Below are 20,577 nucleotides of genomic sequence, written 5' to 3'. Positions count from 1 at the left end.
TAAACATCAAAGGGCCTGTATCCAAAACAAAAAATTGCAGTTGCCAAATTAAAATAATAGTTAGTGTCAAACTGAAATGTTTTTTTGGTCGGTTGTGGTCGGTGTGTTGCACTTTGCAGTTGCAAACTTCATGAATTATTTTCGTTTGATTAACAAATTACAAACCTAAAAACGTATTGTGATCAGAATTTAAGCCGATTGTTTTCTAGAAAAAGTACCGAAGTGAGTACACATCCAAATTTTTTACATAATGTGTTTGTGGCGTATTATTTTTGTGTCGAATTGATAGTGCTGAGTAATTTTGGTCAGGGCGCTTTATTCCCGATTTGTTTCGTTGTTGTCACGATGCCAAGTCTGTTGCTGAGCGCGAGCCAGGCTGCCTGATCTACGGCCTGTCTTGGAAACTGCCACCATGGTACTCGATTTGCCAATATTCCAAAAATTTCTGATAGGTAGGTTATTGCCATGGTACTGATTATCGTCGATGTAGTAGTTTTTATTGTTTTCATTCTTTTGTTGTGATAATAACACTCCAAACATAGTTTATTTTTAAGAAGTTTCTCATTCATGGTTAAAATATACTAAGTACAAGATTACTCCTTATTTATATTGATAAGTAGTATTAATGACTTATTTACAGCCAGCATATTTTTTCTTATACTTTTGATAAATTATGCAAGTAGGTAAACACTGAACACCTACAATGATTCACTTGATTCATTTAAATTATTAAGTACCTAGGTTAGTACAAGCTCTTAACTGAAGCTGAAGTTGTAGAAGATTTCACTTATTTACCATTGTTTATTTTCTCTCGTATAGTCTATTTTTCAAACAACTCCCTAGCCTTAACATTGTGTATAGGAGATTGCTCTATATTGATTAAATTGCAATATTGTACCAACTTCATAATATATCCACTAACATTTTATCTTTATGGTGTGTAATGAAAATAGAAATTATATGTGAACTAGCTTATACTTGCGACTTGGTCCACATGGACTACACAAATTCCAAACCCCTATTTCACCCCCTTAGAGGTTGAATTTACAAAAATCTTTTCTGAGTGGATACATACATCATAATAGCTATCTGCCTGCCAAATTTCAGCCCAATACGTCCAGTAGTTTGAGTTGTATGTTGATAGATCAGTCAGTCAGTAATTTTTTCCTTTTATATATTTAGATTATGTAGTCATTTATGCACAGTGTAAAAATGGACTTCTTAAGTCGCAGATAATTACTTAACTGCAGGTTTAGATCAGGCAGTGCTATAAATAAATGTACATACTTTAGAGTTTTTTTTATTCAGATACAAGTTAGCCCTTGACTGCAATCTCACCTGGTGGTAAGTGATGATGCAGTCTAAGATGGAAGTTTTTATTAAACCCACACCCCTTTGGTTTCTACACGGCATCATGCTGTAACGCTAAATCGCTTGGCGTCACGGTTTTGCCGGTGGGGTGGTAACTAGCCACGGCCGAAGCCTCCCACCATACAAAACTTTACAAACATTACTTATTTTGTCCCATAATTACAAACCTATAACAAAGCAATGACAATACCCGGTTTTAATAATTGTTTAAAAGTGGTTAAGTACTATCTAAATTGTTTTTGGATACTAAATGACCTTTTTGAATGTCATTCTTAATTACTGGTCACTCAACTGGAAATCTTGGCTCTAGATACAACAATTATTATTGCTCATAAAAAATGTTTCCTTTGAATCATTGTTACAAAATTAAACATGGTTGATAGCAGCCGGAAACGTTTAAGTGTGGAAACCAGCCCAGAGAGAGAAGAAGAAGATGGTTGACCATATTTCCATGTATTGTGATTGTCCCAGTTCATAACTTGTCTTTAAGATATCTCGTGAACGTGTAGTGGAAGTCCAAGACTCAAGCTATAGTATAGCTTCCAACTAGACTAAACCAAGATTTTTATTCAATTCTTGTATAATATAAAACCATCCTCAACTGTCAATGTATTATACTGACTCCTTATTGAAGAGCTGGCGAGCAGAAAGGGACTAATCCTTTGTTAACTCAAATATACATATTAAATATATTTTATTAATCATAGTATCTGGATCCAGTTAGGTGGAGTCCTGTTATTGTTTTCGATGTCTACAGGCTCGAAAATGGGGTAAAATAAGCATCAAAAGAGCGTTTTCAAATAAAACCAGCCCCCCAATTGTGTAAGAATAACCATTTCATGGCTATCGCAATCGTCAAGAAATTCTGCCCTTTGATTGGTTGATTCGCTGTTTACATTTTTTCACAGCCAATCAAAGGGCAGAATTCTTGACGATTGCGATAGCCATGATATGGTTATTCTTACACAATTGGGGGGCTGATCAGTCCAATATTAAACATCTTGAAAATGCATTCATATTCCTGTAAAGTTTAATTTTGAGAGTTTTGTAGGCATCTTCTATGCAAGCGCGCTCCATCTTGGGCTGCATCATCACTTGCCACCAGGTCTGATTGCAGCCAAGCACTAGTCTGTAAATTTATTTAAAATAAGTAGCCATCTGTTGTACGTGAGTGTTTTGCTTATAATTTGAAGGAAGTTTGTTATAAGTATTTCTTCCACATTTCCAGGTACATGAACTGATGAGGCAAATGCAAGAGATGTCTCTCAAGCCGAGAAATGTGGACTTCCAGGAGACTTGGGCCAGTCTCAAAGAAACTGTTAGTAAATAATATCTGTCCCGGCTGTACTCACGTGTTTAGTCGTTAGCCCGACTAGTTTCGAACTCATCCGGGGTCCTTTTTCAAGGGAGTCAGTTCGCGCACGCGCCGCGGTTTTGACTGCGGGCCGCGCGTGCCGCTGCTCGTAGAGCCCGTAGAGTACGTGAGTACAGCCGGGACAGATATCCATACTAATATTATAAATGCGAAAGTGTGTCTGTCTGTCTGTCTGTCTGTCTGTCTGCTAGCTTTTCTCGGCTCAACCGTCCAACCGATTTTGACGAAATTTGGTACAGGGATTAATTACATCCCGGGGCAGGACATTTATCCCGGAAAAGCAAAGAGTTCCCACGGAATTTTTAAAAACCTAAATCCACGCGGACGAAGTCGTGGGCAGCAGCTAGTTATTTATAATGGAAATCACTCACGGTAGTTTAAACGCTAAAACTGTTAGTATAATGAATACAATAATAATAATGAATACAATACAATGAGTCACTGGTCAGTGGAGACGAGAAATCTGTAACTCAAATCATCATCATCATCATCAATCGATCACTGGCTCACTACTGAACACAGGTTTCCTCTCAGAATGAGAAGGGCTTAGGCCATAGTCCACCATGCTAGCCAAATGTGGGTTGGTAGACTTCACACATCTTTGAGAATATTATGGAGATTATATTTAACGAGAATGGACATCATTTTCGTAATCATCCAAAGAAACCTCAATAATAACATCATTCCCAATTATCTAAGTAATTAAAGCATCAGCTGAAATAATGAACCATAACCCTCCCTCATGTATCTGGCTCCTAAGGGCGGTTACGCAATCATCCGATCCGAATCCGTGAAGATAAATTCCAAAGTAGTCATAGAACTATTTATTATGTATATTACGTATTCATTAGGTATATCTATATTAGGTATTTTTATATCCGTATTTTCATATCCGTATTTTCACGGATTCGGATTAGATGAGTGCGTGATCGCTCTTACACCCCCTACGAAAGCTCTAAGGCTAGCTGCCTATCATATTTTCTGCGAACATCAGAGGCATACGTCCGATCCGGCAACTGTTCGTGGCGTGTCTGCCATGTGTAATAAAAGGTATGAGCAGAGTGCCTTCTAGCGCGAGTATGAATTTTTATGACAGAAATTTCTGATGATATTATGCGGCCGGCCTTGATGTCCCCGTTGAACGACTGTATTGATTTCTTTAGAGTTTAGACGTTAGTGGGGACTTGATAAGAAAGGACACGTATTGTTCCAGGTGGCTGGCGTGGTAGCTCTTCGGGCGGTGGAACGAGGTGTATGGAACACCCGATTCTCAGACGTCTACGCGCTTTGCGTGGCGCATCCTGAACCGCTTGCCGATCGCCTCTACGACGAAACTAGGTTATTTTATTCAACTTTGGCTATAAATCCATCCATGAATAAATAAATACGAAAGTGTGTCTGTCTGTCTGCTAGCTTTTCATGGCCCAACAGTATATCCGATTTTGATGAAATTTGGTACAGATTTAGCTTATATCCCAGGAAAGGACATACGCATACTTTTTATCCCGGAAAATTAAAGAGTTCCCACGGGATTTTCAAAACCTAAATCCACGCGGACGAAGACGCGGGCATCGTCTTTCATGGCTTTGCCGTATCCACCCACCAGACCAGAAATTTAGAAATTATAATATTCGAAACCTGGTGGAACCCCTGCTGGGAATCAAACCCGGGTCCTCACACTAATAAGACGACTGCGCCAAGGAGGTTGATGTATTGTGTAACATACTGCAATAGGTCTTTAGATCTTAGTCAATATTCACAACCAATAATTGCATTACTACCCTCAATAGGTCTTTTATAACAAGATAAATTTCGCCATGGTTCACATTTTAATTTAATTTAAAAGATCTTTATTTTTTTCAGGAACTTTTTAGAAGAGCATGTAGGCGGCTTGCTCCAGAGAGTCCAAGGCACAGCGCCTTTGGAGAGTAGTGATTATAATGATGGACTACTTAACAGGTAACATAATAATATTAATAATAGTACAGTATACAGTATACAGACGCCCCGCACACCCGCACAGCCCCCGGTTTCGGACTAGCGAGGGTGACGTTTGGATATGCAGGGCGTCCCCCACCTCATACCCCGATTACCCCATACCATTACATGTTTTCACGGTTTCAGGGCCTAAACCCATTTGGATGTAGGGGGTATCGTTAGAGTATCGTTATAATCCATTGACACTATAGCTATAATTTTTAAAAAACAATATGGCTGCTGTACAGCCGCCATTTCCAAATGTGATTTTTTTAAATGTTTAGTTCTTTTTTGGCAGATCAGTCGTGTTTTTAATTTTTTTTGTTCAGTACGGCTTGCTCTTACGTTTTAAATTTTTTGTTTTGGCCAAGTTTGATCCAGATCTAATAATATTTCAAGTCAAAAATATATATTTTTTTATTATTGATTTGATTTTTATTGGATTGATTCGATATTGACTGATTTGATTTGATTTGTTACGAATAGATATGTGACAGCGTGGCACGAGTACAGTCAAGGCGTGGCCTACCTCAACTCTCTCTATTCCTACCTCAACTTACAACACGTCAAACGACAAAAGGTCAGTTACCAAACAATTATATAATGTACCTGATGCCCTGCCTGATAGCCTATGTCACTCTCCAGGTCTTTACTTTTATCCTTGCAAAAAAATCATGTCCATTCTCTTGCTCCATTGCATCTGTTGCTCCATTGTGTCGTGATTGAAGGAAAAATCAACACACAAACTCTTTCGCATTTATATTATGGGTAGTTATGGACAAATATAGGTATTAATGTGTTATACCTATTAGAAACTATCTATTTATTTAAACATTCCTCGTCAAATGTTCTGATTTCTGAATACTAATAAAACCACTAAATTTAATTGCACTAAATTAAATTGCACTAAGAAAATTAGGCGCATACCAATTTTTTTCCGAAATCAAACCTGTTACTAAGTAATAGGGAAGAAATGAAAATGTATCGCCTTTTTAGTATTAATAGTGATATTATACATATAGTAACTACTCAAACTAAGCTTCTTCTACCTTTCTCTATAGCTCTTTTAAATCTCCTTCGTGTTTTCAGTATACCAATTTCAACCGTATGTTAACACGTCTTCTGGAGTTCTAAAGGGTCGTCCATATGGTGGCTTGGCTATTCTGTGGAGTATTATACACAATTAACATATATAAAATTGAGTTTGACTTAAAACGAGTAGGCTCCATTTCACCTTATGCGTCGGTTCTTATACTATCTCTCTACTTTGCTCAAAACAAAATGTTTGTTGAAGTAACTAGAACATGTTGTGCCAGGTTTCAGACGCGGAGATAATATACGGTTCTTCGGCGACAGTCAGTTGTCCCGAACATGATTCCAGGCAGTTAGAGGTATGTACACACAATAGTATGTACCTATACTATATACACACAATGGATTCGTAGCTCTAAGAAACATACTAGACTGTCATCTAACCACAAAAAATAAATAGGACTCATGTACAGAAAGTTCACTATGACATTGGTGCTGATTCAGACCACAATTAAATTTTAAAGTGTTTGCATCCTTTTCTTACTAATGTAATACAAAAAGGATTAACACAGTTTAACATTTCTAAATGTGATTTAAGACTCAAATGTCGTGACTTTAGGTGCCAGTCTTGAGTCTATTGTTTAAACTTGTAGAGGGCACTAAAATTTATGGTTTTTAAATTTAATTTAAAATTCCTTTCCCGTTCTTTTTTAGCAATACTAAAAAGAAAAAGATGCAGACTCTTAATTTAGTTCCGAGAAAAACATCGGAATCGACTTGGTTTCTTTAAAATATGGTTGCTTGTATTAGTCGTGTGTCGGAAGGATGGTTATAATATTATTTCTTTAGTTTATATTTAGTGTGTTTAATTAGAAAATGTTTTCATAGTCAGCACCCCGAAAATTACATTCATATTTAATACTAGCTTATGCTCGCGACTTCGTCCGCTTGGTCTACACAAATTTCAAACCCCTATTTCATCCCCTTAGGGGTTGAATTTTCAGAAATCCTTTCTTAGCGGATGTCTACGTCAAAATAGCTATCTGCATGCCAAATTTCAGCCCGATCTGTCCAGTAGTTTGAGCTGTGCTTTGATAGATCAGTCAGTTAGTCAGTCACCTTGTCCTTTTATATATTTAGATTTCCTATAAAAAACTTCGGCCATCTTGAATTTGAAATGTGATTTTTTTTAATGTAGTGTATTGTTAATGTATGACGTCACTAGGTAGGCGAGCTAGGGCTAGTGACGTGGGAGCGCGTGCTAGTGCGGCCGCTCGCTACCGCGCTCAGCTCGCGGCTCGTGGCGGCGCTGAGCGCGGCGCGGGACGCCTCGCCCGACCCCTCCACGGCTGACACGCTGCGCAGCGCCATCCACAGCACCGTGCATGTACAGGTATTGTTACGTCACTCGGCAGGCGAGCTAGGGCTAGTAGTGACGTGGAAGCGCGTGCTTGTGCCACTGCTGGCCACTGCTCAGCACAGAGTCAATAAGCATTTTCTAAGCAAGCGTGTTCCAACTTACAGCTCATCCTTAAGGTATGATTCACGTCAAGTGCAAGTCTATCCTGTACTAGGATATTTGACTATGACAAAAATAAATTATTTCTCAGTGATTATCAAGCAGAGGATCTTCCAAAATAAGTAAAATCGACGTCCTTTAAAATTATTGATTAAACTAAGAAAGTACGTCATTATGAATGATGTGACGTCACATTCCAGTATTTCATAGAAACTTGAATACTAAGCGCGCGTTTTGACGTCACTGATTTGACTAGTTGTCAAATACCGTATTAAAAAGAAGATGACATTTGTCCCACAGGCGTTCAGGGTCCGCGCCCCACTGTCGCTGTACGCGGAGCTGGTATTGGAGCCGTTCCTCGCGGCCGCGGGCGCGCATCACTCGCGCCGCGCCGCTAGCTTGCTGGCCGAGGGAGATGTCTCACATTTTATGAAACACGTACTCGACGGTAAGTGTACCCATGTGTAAACACCAAAAAAAGAACTTTTATCACGTTCCAATAACATTCTTTGACGTGACTCAATGTTGTACATGGCTTCTTTGAAAGGACTTTGCAGACTAATCTTACTTTTTGTGCAGGCTTCATATCACCAATTTATTTCCGATATTTTACCATTATTTTTAATGTATTTTTTCAACCAAATATAAATGAGATCCTAATTTTTATACCATTTATTAATAGTAATTTATAAATTATCAGAATCTACAAATTTTTTTGATTCACTGACAGAAATTGTGCTTTAAAATTCTTCAGTCTTACATCTAAAACGCTTTTTAAGTAACGAAATATAAAAAGTTTTTTTATCTAAAAGTGTTAGCCTAATAATGTTTTAAGTTTAGAAAATGATAATAATTCCGTTATTACCTAGGTCTCGAACGCGAAATAACATTAGCAAGGCGATTCCTCCACTCGTCCTCAATAGAGGCCGTCAGAGCATGTTACGAGCAAGCGTGCGTCGAGGCGCACTTACCCGCCCTACACGCTGATATAGAACGACTCCTGAAAGAGGCCAGCGCGGGCAGTACTGAGAGACAGGACGATTTGAGGCGAATGTATGCCCTACTCAAGCCGTTGGGAGCTAATGCATTGAGACCTTTGGTGGACGCCGCTCACCAACAAGCCGTCAGAGATGGAATCGCCTTATTGGACGCTGATCATCCTAAAGACGAGGTTAGTACTTAGTATACAGTTCTTTGAAAGAAAACCAGTTAGTTAAAATCCTATTATTAGACCTGCGCCTTCCTCATCGATATGATGGTCTGCACCATCATATTGATGAGGTAAGCAAACAAGGACGACTGAATTCTTTTATTTTCTTCCAATAATTATATACCCTCGGCTTAAATTCTGCTCTCGCCTTCGGCTCGAGTAGATAAACGTCTCGGATAAGATGCCTTGTTTTACGCCCTTGTACAGTACGCGGCCGAAAGTAAAAATTTGTAGAGCACTGTCTCTGTCGTTGAGACCGACAAAACGTCATATAGATATGAGTGACGAGAGACAACGCTCTACAAAGCCGAAATATCAGTCTAAAGGCTGATGTACATTACTTTCGGCTGCGTACTGTACGTACTGTTGATTTTTTTTAACTTTGTCGACAGGCCCATTCACACTTCGTGCAAGCGATGCTGTCTCTACATCACAAATACAGTGCGCTTTTCGCTGACGTCTTCGGTGGAGCACAACCGTTCGTCGGGGCGCTGGACAAGGCAAGTGTCCAAGTTGACTAGTGTTGTCTCTCACTGTCACCTCTAAATAGACTATGGTACTGATTCTGAGCACAACCTCATTTTAGAGTATTCGCATCCTCTTCTTACTAATGTAATATGAAAAGGACAGACGCAGTTCGACAGTTTTAATTTTAATTTTTAGATGGTAAAACCCGTGATTTTAGCGCACAGTCGCGAGCCGCCTACTGTTTAAATTTGTAGTGTGCACTAAAATTTAGAGTCTTTAAATGTAAAGTTCATGTTCTGTCCCTCTTTAGCATTGTTAAAAATAAAAGGATGCAGATACTCTAAATTTAGTTTAGAGAAAGACAACGGAATCGGTGCCAATTTATAATAGCGACTGAGTGAGAGAGAAAAAAGAAAGACAAAAAAGCGAGTGAATGTGTATTTAAGTTTAAAATCCCAACGTCAAATTAACGTTACTGCGTCGAAAAACTAGAAAACCACGCCGACTTGTTGTTTCAATGATGTCATTTAAGCTTTTTTTTTATTGAGTGATAAGCTTGGGCTTGACGACGTCATGCCTGAGAAATGGAGCAATGATGAGGTCTGGGTTGGACTGCATCTGAGTGAATATAGTGAGGTTCACTCTTGCCTTGAAGAGCTGCAATGCCACAAGGGCCATCCCACCATGAACCACTACTACCTTCTACTTAGTACACGTTTTACTATACAGATGTGTCAGTTTCGGCGGATTATACGAATCAAATTTTTTGTTCCTTCTGTACCCTGTACTAGCTTATGCTCGCCACTTCATCCGCGTGGACTACACAAATTTCAAACCCCTATTTCACCCTTTTAGGGGTTGAGTATTAAAAAAAATATTTCCTAGCGGAAGCCTACATCATAATATGCCAAATTTCAGCTCGATCCAGTAGTTTGAGCTGTGCGTTGATAGATCAGTCAGTCAGTCACCTTTTTGTTTTATATATTTAGGTAATATATTAACCGTAAAGTGACGCGTGCTTCTATCCAATATATTATTATTCAATACATTGTCGTCCTAAAGGCATGTAGTGCAGTAGTAAACCGCCGGTGGACGGGCGAATCTTGCGCTCGCGCTCCGGAATTAGTCGCGCGGTACTGCGACGCGCTGCTAAGGCGTCGCGCGGCCGACACGGACGCGGACGATAAACTCGCCGCCGCGATCGTCGTGTTCAAATACGTCGACGACAAGGACGTGTTCCAGAAACATTACGCGAGAGCGCTGGCTAGAAGACTGATACATCAATTGTCTGCGTCCATGGAACAGGTAACCAATCTCTTGACTTATTTGATTTGATCCATTTCCTTTTCCTTTTCATCTACCATTTTGTCCATCGCATCTGCTCTCTCATAAATGCTCACAGAAACAAGTGCGATGTATTTAATAGTTCTTTGGCCTCTTTTAAAAAACATGTCAGAAGTTGTTTCACTAACATGTAATTTTATATACATATTACCTCGTTCTTGTTATTCTACGCTTCGTTCTTATTCCATCCACTCATTTATTATTCCATCACTAAGTATTGTTAAGATCATCTTCTCATTTATTGTATTATTGTTGCGGGTTTTTTCGTGTATTCACATAGTTTTAATACGTCTATTTTGTAGTTTCTGTTTCTTTTTTATGCATGCTGTGGTCGCTTCGAGTAGGCTCAATTCACATATATGTAATATAATAGTTAGTTAGGTATTTAAGTTTACGAATTGTAGCCAGTTTAGCAATCCAAAAAAAAAATCCATCCCTTCTGTGGGCGGTGGGCGGGTGAATCTTGCGCCCGTGCTCCGGATTCAGACACGCGATACAGCGACGCGCTTCTAAAACAAAAGTCAAAACATTATTTTCTGCGGCGTACTGTTAAGACCCTTTACCTAGAATCATGAAAGGCAGGCAGTTTATAGCACAAAACCCGAAAGCCGTGAATTTGTGGTTCCATCAAATAAATTGAAATGTGTCCACGAACATATAATGAGTTTACTAATTCACATATAGATGAGAATAGAATAGAATAGAATGTTTTTTTATTCATGTAAACTTTTTACAAGTGTTTATGAATAGTCAGGTAGTTTTAATTTACCACTGGTTCGGAACGCCGTTCCCACCGAGAAGACGTCATTACCTTGCAGTGATGCACATAAGAGTGTTGAAATATCTTGTACGATCGATGGTACGGAACCCTTCGTGTGCGAATCAGACTCGTACTTCACGATTTTTTTATTTTTATCATGTGTTTTTTATTTGGGTAATTAAACTGGTTATAACCGTAAACTACAAATAAATAAAACCGGCCAAGTGCGTGGCGGGCCACGTGCAGTGTAGGGTTCCGTAGTCACAATCCTCGAAAAACAGATATAACTCCTTAACCTGTGAACCCTACTTAGTGGGGTAGACGAGAAAAAAATTCATCCCCACTTTACATGTAGGGGAGCTACCTTAAAAAAAATATTTATCAAAATTTTATTTGACCACTTTGTCGGCGTGATTAATATTTATACCCATGCCAAATTACATATTTCTAGCACTAATAGTCTCTGAGATTAACCGAGGACGGACGGACGGACATGGCGAAACTATAAGGGTTCCTTGTTTACTACGGAACCCTAATTAGATTAGCCTATATTACAATAAATGAACGCAAAGATGATCTTAATTTTGTTTATGTTTAGGAAGAGGCTATGATAAACCGGCTGAAGGCGGCGTGTGGGTACGAGTTCACGAACAAGCTACACCGTATGTTCACGGACGTGGCGGTTTCCGCAGACCTTAACGCGAAGTTCCAGCAGCATCTGCGGGAAAACAACCTCACTACTAATACAGGGTTCTTTATACAGGTAACGGCGCCGATTCTGTTGTCTTTCTCTAATTTAGAATGTGGCTAATTCCGTTGTACACAGTCTCTAAACTAAAATGACAAGTCTAAATCTATTGATATCCCTTTAATAATGTTGCATGCGGAAAAAAATAGACCTGTTAATTTAGTTTAGAGATTGTGTACAAGAGAATCGGCCTCAGTATCTGCATCTTTTTCTTTTTAACACTGCTAAAAAGGACGGAAAATGAATTTTAGATTCAAAGTCCGTTCATCGTAAATTGACGCGTGAGAATTGGCACCATTGTTGCTTTGTTTGCTTTATTCCTTAGAAATAAGGGCTTATTATTGTGTGATTTGCAATGGTGCCAACATATTCTTACGCGGCAAGTTACGATGAATGAACAATAAATACGATACCTGGGCGCGTTTGGAACCCTCGTAGCTTTAGTTTTAAGTTTGCGTAATTATCACCGCTATATCTTAGAAATCCAACATCTGACCATCAAAAAGCGTTATTAATTACCTATTTTGAATAAATCATTTGACTTTGACTTGACTTTATCGCGTATAGAAACGGGCACATTATACGCTGGGAATGGTGTGTCATACAAAATGACGCGAAATCAGTGCCGATGCGAAGCACTCCACCAAGTGTATCGGGAATCGAAATTGCGACTTTGTGTCAAATGATCTTCGTGACCCTATGTTGACAGCTGACGTCGCATTACTAACATTAAGGGCAATCTCCACGGGCCAGGGAATCGCAACGAGTCCGACCTACTATCGTCGGCGATAGTATCGCTCTGTGGAAATTGGCCTCTAAGAGTTGTATCGAATCGATAGAATCAGGCGTTACTTTGCGGAAATCCATGACATACAATGAACCAAACGCTTAATTTGCTATAATCCGCTGAAACAAGTCGAATCTGCGAAACATGCGTTGAGTGTGTTTTGGGATTTGTGTGGTGCTGCATGGTGGTGGTGCGTATTGCTTGCCTGGTGCTGGTGTTTTCTGCATGGTTAGTAGTGGGAGGACGGGCGGTAATGCGGTATGTTGCACCATACAGATTCGACTTGTTTCAGCGGATTATAGCAAATTAAGCTTTCGGTTCATTATATCGAATTCGGTGGCACGGCGAGACTCGCCGCGATTCTCTTGTCCGTAGAGATGGCGCCTAATTACCGAGTAAGTACGCTCACTGCTGCTGTCAGCGCCAAAATGGACGCACCAACCCAATTCTGGCGTCCAAAATTCACTATACATATATATTTTGTAGGTTTTACAAGCGGGCGCGTGGCCGCTAGGCGGAGCGATGGCGCCCCTAGCGCCGCCGGCTCAACTAGAACGGCCGGCTAGATTATTTGAAGCTTTCTATAGAGCGTCCTTTAGCGGCCGGCGGCTTGCATGGCTTCACCACCTCTGTACAGGGGAGTTGAGGACGCGATACACACAGAGAATGTATCACCTCAGTGCTACAACACCACAGGTATTTACATATTTCATGCTACCACAACACGTATTTACAGTTTACTCACAGATATTTACCGGGCAGTAAGTGAACCAACCAAAAGATGGTCACTTATCAATTCCGCTCTGCCTTTGCTTGCCTGACCACCAGTCAGTGCTACCACACAACAGGTATAGGTATTCACATAATAAGTAAAACTTTTAAAAAACTAACGTTTGATGATTAAAACGAACTTACCTGTGAAGTTCGGCCTCAGTTTTGTCGCTTCATTCGAAGATACAGTAAGAATTCGCAGACCAGGGCGCGTTTGGAACCCTCATAGTTTTAGTTACGTAATTAATTATCAATTTTACATACTCAACTATTGACTACCAAAAAGAATACAATAGGACCTATTTTGAATATTAAATGGCTTTGACTTTGATTTTAATTTGTTTTTGAAAAAAAAAACATAAATCCATCTATAGTACGCGACAGGTTGAAATGGCAATCGGGAAAGCAACGCCCCGCACACCCGCACAGACCCCGCGCTAATCCGGTGCGGGGCGTCCCCGGCCTCATACCCCGACTGCCATGTCGACCTGTCGCGGACTATAGGTACAACTTCCCAACTTAGTAGCCGTGAACTTTCAGTAGAACCAACGAGCGAATGAATCTAAAAGTGTTTGTTTTCCACAGTGCGCACTCCTCCTTATGTTTGAAAACACAGACGTGGTATCAGCTCGGGAGGCCCGCGAGACCCTCCAGGTCTCAGAAGAGGCCTGGTCCAGACACGTGAAGCCCCTTCTAGACGCGGGCCTCTTGACCGCGAAAGGAGACCTTCGTCTCGAGTCCCCGGAGAATGATGAAGGAGAATTGGCCTTGAATCTAAGTTTCACCTGTAAAAGGACTAGGATAAGACTTACATGCGCCGCGGCACCGCCTAACCAAGGTATTGAAACAATTTTGAGCTCGTTGAAACAAAAATTATCACTATAAGATTTGCACGTTTCTTTGACGATAATTATTATACCTTCACAACATAAAGTCAGGGGACAAGCTATAGTGAACGCTCTGTACAGCATATTTCGATGCGCCGCGCAGCGCTGCTGTAATGCAATCCAACCTGTAGACAGCACTTCTGGTGCATGCAAAATCGCAATTTTACAACGTCACATTAGCACACTTGTATCATAAACTATTAATAACTCAAGGAAGGCCGTTGTTTTAGCGATTTGTAGGAAAATTAGCTCGTTCGTGTGACTTCGTACCGCCTAGTTTCTATCCAATACTTTGTTGTAAGGAGGCGGTTCGGGCTCGGGCAGCGGCGCGAGCAGCAGCGAGACGGCGCACTGTGACGACGACAGGAAGATGTACCTCCAAGCTGCGCTTGTTCGCATCATGAAACAAAGAAAAGTAAGTACTTTTTATTTATAGATCAGCGCTTGGCTGCGCCTGCGCCTAGATGGAGCGCACTTGGCTAGAAGATTTATTTTATTTTATTCAGATACAAGTTACCCCTTGACTGCGATCTCACCTGGTGGTAAGTGACTATGTCTACCGAAAAACAGGGCTCCCAACTCGGTGAAACAAGTACCTAGTATTAACTCGCTTTCTTATCAGTCTGTTTGTTTATTTGTCAGTTTGGCACAAATAAACAAACATAACATATTTTGCACGCCATACATAAATGGCAAAATGTGAAAGGGACTATCTATGTATGTATGATCATACACTACTCACATTTAGCAAAATTAAGTGATTTCATTTCATTTCAAAAATACTAACTTGCTGATGAGCTTCAAATTTTAAACATAGGTTGGCACATCTAGATGACAATGCAACAACGTACGCGGCAGAAAGTAATGAACGTCGATCTTTAGAAGGAGATAGCATATTTGTAGAGTATTGTCTGTGTCGTTGAGACCGACAAAACGTCATAGAGGTACGAGTGACATAGACAACGCTCTACAAAGCCGAAATGTCATTGTAAAGGCCGATGTACATTACTTGCGGCCGTGTATTGTAATAGTTAAGCGTATGCTGACACGCATAGTTCTCAAAGGTGTGTGAAGTCTTTGTAGACTTTGGCCAAAACCCTTCTCACTCTGAGAGGAGACCCGTGCTCTGTAGTGAGCCGGCGATGGGTTGATCATGATGAATCATGATGATGCTGACACGCAACTGGCGTAGCACATCATCTGCAGTTGAGGCAGACATAGGCCACGAGCGGATGCTGCGAGTTGCGACGCAGCAGAGTGGCACAGACTCGTTCTAGTTAGTACAAAGAATAGACGTTTCTGAGTTGACGTGCACGCGTCGCGCAGCAATCTGTGCCGGTACTACAACGCGACGCAGAGTAGCACAGACATGCCTGCGTCGCACGTGCCTGCGCCGTAGAATACGCAGCTATCAGTACGTTCATGCAATACAAAATCTGCACTGCTCTGAATTACGTCGCCTGCGTGATCAGCATACGCTTAGCCCTACTTGCTTTCTTGTTCTGTTCAGGTACTCCGTCACACGGAACTAATACAGGAAGTAGTATCACAGGCGCGCGGCTCGTTCGCACCCTCTGTCGCCATGATAAAGAAGTGCATCGAGGCTCTCATAGACAAGCAGTACTTGGAGCGAGCGCCCGGCACCCTCGACACCTACTCGTACCTCGCGTAAAACACATCGCCGTCACGGTCTTAAGCTGATACAACTCGCGTCACCAATGTTGACACTGCTAATTTTATCCGCAACACACATCTACGGCACAGTTCACGACTGCTAGGGAACTTCTAATAAAACGTCGAGGCTTCGACGTCACTGGCAGGTGTCCCGTGTCACATCGCAGATAGGTCTAATGTAGTTCTATTTTTCTATGATTTCACGGATTTGAATAATGTAAATTTTTTTGTATGATTTCGTTGGTGGTTTCATCACTATCAGTCCACTTTGGATGCAATGCAAATATGTATCATATCAATGCATTGCCCCGTTGGACGTGATTGAAGGACAACCCAGTAAACCAACAAACAAACACACTATCGAATTTATAATATGGGTAGTGATTAATTTATTTTATTTTTATGCTTATGATATGAATATTTTAATTTTTATATCATTCTATCGTTTTAAATTCTGCAAACCCATGTAAATATCACATCAATGGTATTGCCCCGTTGGACCTGATTGAAGGACAACCCAATAAACAAACAACACTATCGAATTTATAATATGGGTAGTGATTAATTTATTATTTATTTCATTTTTTTGCAAATTAATATTTTAATTTTTATATGATTCTATCGTTTTGTATTCTGCAGACACTAGAATTTAAATAGGTATTACAGACAATAGCTCCACAATGGATCCAGAGGCAAAACTGATTTCAGAGGGCGCCACAAGAGGTCCGGCCAATGTCAATGTCAAAATCAACATTGGTTGTTTTATTTGTTTGCTAGCTTTGCTAAGAATTGTTGATATCGATACAATATACGATTATTTTGTAAATTATTTAAAGATGTATGATACTTGGAAGCTCGTAAAATTAAAATTATGGCGTTTGACAGCTCAGTGGCCCTACCGCTGTTGTTTGACAGCTACAATGTCACGATCGCAATCATCTCTGATTGGTTAATGCGCGCTCACTATTGGCCACAATGCATTGTTGCAACAAGAATCGCACAAATTCTTGTTGCAGCAATGCATTGTACCCAATATTGAGCGAGCGTCAACCAATCAGAGGTAATTGCGATCGTGACATTGTAGCTGTCATTCTCCCGCAATCGCGCGGCTGGTTCCACAGATAATATACTACTTCTATGGCCGGTGGGGCCGTTTCGCTTATGCGCCACCTGTCGGTATAAATTGGAAGTCCGGATCCCCGTTATGAATGTATGACAAAGTATTTGAAACTATCGATCAATCAATCATTTACTTTATTATGTTTTATTTGACAAAACGCGATACAGTCGCGAATTCGTTGATCACCTATGCTAAAGTAAGTGTATGATTTGGCTCTAATAGAAATTACGTCACTAGTCGACAGCATCAAACGCGCCAGAGAAATACGGCTGTGCTGTATTGTGTGTAATCAGCTTTAGCCAATAAATTATCAAGAAAAATATCATGTATATAAGTAATCGAAAAAATTATTAATTCACAAGACTTGCTGAGTCTCCAATAGGACGGTGGGGTGTGTGTACCCTATTAGGTTTAAAAGTATTACTAATAATGAACGGTATGTTGATGTTGTAAGAACGGATAATACATTTTTTATGCTAGTATAGTACGCGACAGGTCGAGATGCCAATCGGGGAGGGAACGCCCCGCACAGCCTCCGCGCTAAAGGTATCTGTCCACTGAAGCGCAGCGGAGATGCGTTGAGCAGACCAATCAGATTGTCGGTGAGTAACGTGATATTTTTATTCAGTCATCTGATAAAACTGATTGGTCAACTATACACATCAACGCACACGTCACACACGTCTCCCGCGCTATCCCGCACCGGGTTAGCGCGGGGACTGTTCAGGTATGCGGGGCGTCACCACCCCGATTGCCATCTCGACCTGTCGCGTATTATACTCATATTTTCTGTACCTATCGAAAGTGGATTAAACTTGTTAACTTGGCATGTCATGCCATTGTATGGCAGATTGTGACATGTACCTACTTACTTAATAATGTATGTAACATCTGTCTTATACTTACAATCATGCAATAAATGAATATCTAAATCTAAATATATAAAAGGAAAAGGTGACTGACTGACTGACTGACTGATCTATCAACGCACTGCTCAAACTACTGGACGGATCGGGCTGAAATTTTGCATGCAGATAGCTATTATGACGTAGGCATCCGCTAAGAAAGGATTTTTGAAAATTCATCCCCTAAGGGGGTGAAATAGGGGTTTTAAATTTGTGTAGTCCACGCGGACGAAGTCCCGAGCATAAGCTAGTGTAAATCTAATCGATTAATTGGTCACCAGTCAATGACCAATAATTAATTAAATCGTTGCATCAAATTATTATGTAAAATTAACCGTTCCTACACGTAAGGGTAATGATTTGACTTAGTTTTTCTGTTCCTCTCATGTTCATAAATGGACTTGAAGCAGACTATTAATATGTATTGCATCTCTTTCGCGCTTTAAACTGCTAGAGAGGATAGAAAGACCGTAAAATTAAAATTTCACGTACTCATAGAGTGATGCGATTTTAAAAGCTATTGTATATTGTAGTGTAAACTTAACTGTAATCGTTATTTGGGGCTGTTCATTTTTTATGTAAGATATATTTTTTGTTAGGTCTATTATAGGTATTTGGTGAAAATTAGAAGTTACCTACTTACGTAGTTCGATATAGTGCATATTATTTTTCAAATCATGTGGTTACAGATTACAGCAAAGAAGGCTTATTATATTGCATTAGATTAGGCAATTTCTCACTCTTAAATAAAAGCTTACATAAGAAATGAAAAGTCCCTTTCTGCCGTCGACACAAATTAGGTACCTACATTGTAAAAAGTGGATGCGATCTGATTTAAAAAAACTTTTTGAAGTAACTACCTACTGAAGATTTGTTTTAATTATTTATTGTTTTATATAAATAATATATAGGTAGATTTAGTGTTAAAAATTAATTGTTGCCTATTTGGTTTATCTTTACATATGATTAATTCAACATACTAACAGTTTTTCAATGTTTTATTCACTTCATAATGATATGTACCTATATTATTTGCAATTATGAATTAAAGGTATTTTTAGTAATAAAAATGCAAACACCAATAGGATTATTAGAGCAAGATCCCACAGCCGCCAGACTTCCTTATTTTCTGAGAAACAAAATGTGTGGAATAGTGTAGTGTTAGTGTGTACTAATTAACGTACGCATATCTGCTAGCTTGTGCCGTGGGCCAATTTATAGGTATCAGCTACTAAAGGTACTTATTTAAAAAAATACTCATTTTTTTTTAAATCTGACTGCTGAGTTTCATGTATATTAATTTATAGAATATTGTTAATAATTAATATTCAATACTTCCTGACGGCGGCAATTTCCGCCAGACGTTTTAAAGCTCGAAAAAAAGTAACACAGGTCATCTTACTTACAGTCGTAATTTTTATATTTTGATACTCAGGTAATATACATAAATATCAGCACTCAGACATTAAGAAAGTAATGTTTTTACAAGACCTTTAGCAACTGATATCTTTAAATTGACCCGAGGTACACGCTAAAAGTACACACTACACTACTATATTCCACACATTTTGATTCTCAAAAAATAAGGAACGTCTGGCGGCAGTCGGATCTTGGACCATATAGATAGACGTAAAGTGTCGTCGGTAGCGAGGGTGTTTCGATAATTCGTTAAGCGGTAACTTATTACTAAATAAATATCTAATTAAATTAATAAACATTGTACGGATGTCGTTAATTTGAGTTTCATTTTGACGAATTTTAAGGTACGAAGGTCCAAGATAGTGTAAAGGAACCCTATAATATGCACATAATATATAAGCCATGGTCTAAAAGGGCAGGAAGATATTATGCCTACGGCATATTATCTGAAATTGTATGACAGAAAACTTGTCAAATATCAGAAGCGTACGTCCGATCGGTGGAGCCGGCAAAATTCTGAGTCTGCGGAATGTAATAGGTAGACAGTAATCTAGAAGGTATAGTAGGTATAATGCATGAGCAGAGGGTTTTCCAGCGTACGTACATCAGATTTTTTTCTGACAAAATTTTTGATTCCCGCATTGCGCGTGACCGCCATTTTAGTGACGTCAGCACTAGACTGAACTTTCGAGCTGTGGTACCTATATTCTTATTTCGGCTGACGTCAAAATGACGTCATTTCGATGTTAATGAGACATGGTTCCAGCGCAATAGCAATTTGCGGAACTTATAACATGCGGTCGACATAATAGATTGTGTATGGCCAGCGTAAAATAAAAATGTTCTTATCTGTTGTCGCAACTCTTACGGAATTAATTTTACTCCAACGAAATTGATAACATTGTATGTAGGGTATGTACTTTCACAAGTTTCTATCAAATCACTTTACCATGCAATAACTTACCGAATTGTTCAGAAATAATATGTAACACATTGATACACACTTACAAAATAGACGCGATAGCACTGCAATATAGGGTACCGCGCAGCCTGCGTGTGCGCATATAGAGATCGACGGGATGAAGGGTTTTCTCATCTGTCTATTTACTGTGCTGCAGGTGAATTTCTTTTAATAAATTTTATTTTTACTATACATTATGTTTGCGACTTCGTCCGCGTGGACTACACAAATTTCAAACCCCTATGTCAC

The 20,577-nt window shown here is 39.7% G+C and overlaps 1 protein-coding gene across 1 annotated transcript; it reads left to right on the top strand.

Annotated features, from left to right (window-relative positions):
- Positions 1 to 69: 69 nt before the first annotated feature.
- On the top strand, positions 70 to 19,683 carry Cul2 (cullin 2). Its single transcript, XM_034972342.2, has 16 exons — positions 70 to 222; positions 2,600 to 2,689; positions 3,960 to 4,084; positions 4,610 to 4,705; positions 5,210 to 5,303; positions 6,040 to 6,114; positions 6,981 to 7,148; positions 7,575 to 7,722; positions 8,144 to 8,445; positions 8,877 to 8,984; positions 10,015 to 10,257; positions 11,655 to 11,819; positions 13,078 to 13,287; positions 13,948 to 14,200; positions 14,552 to 14,664; positions 15,760 to 19,683. Exons 2-16 carry the CDS (start codon positions 2,612 to 2,614, stop codon positions 15,919 to 15,921), a joined length of 2,340 nt encoding a protein of 779 aa, XP_034828233.1. The 5' UTR covers positions 70 to 222; positions 2,600 to 2,611; the 3' UTR covers positions 15,922 to 19,683.
- The last annotated feature ends 894 nt before the right edge of the window (positions 19,684 to 20,577 follow it).

Source organism: Maniola hyperantus, chromosome 9, assembly GCF_902806685.2.
Source record: "Maniola hyperantus chromosome 9, iAphHyp1.2, whole genome shotgun sequence".
Taxonomy (NCBI): Eukaryota; Metazoa; Arthropoda; class Insecta; order Lepidoptera; family Nymphalidae; genus Maniola; species Maniola hyperantus.
This window is presented reverse-complemented; position numbering and strand designations above follow the sequence as displayed.

Excerpts from the sequence above, each read along its gene's own strand:
- Cul2 (XM_034972342.2), top strand. The coding sequence starts at position 2,612 with ATGAGGCAAATGCAAGAGATGTCTCTCAAGCCGAGAAATGTGGACTTC. Across the intron at positions 6,115-6,980 it reads ATGATTCCAGGCAGTTAGAG|GTAGGCGAGCTAGGGCTAGT; the intron begins GTATGTACACAC and ends TGACGTCACTAG. Across the intron at positions 14,665-15,759 it reads GCATCATGAAACAAAGAAAA|GTACTCCGTCACACGGAACT; the intron begins GTAAGTACTTTT and ends TGTTCTGTTCAG.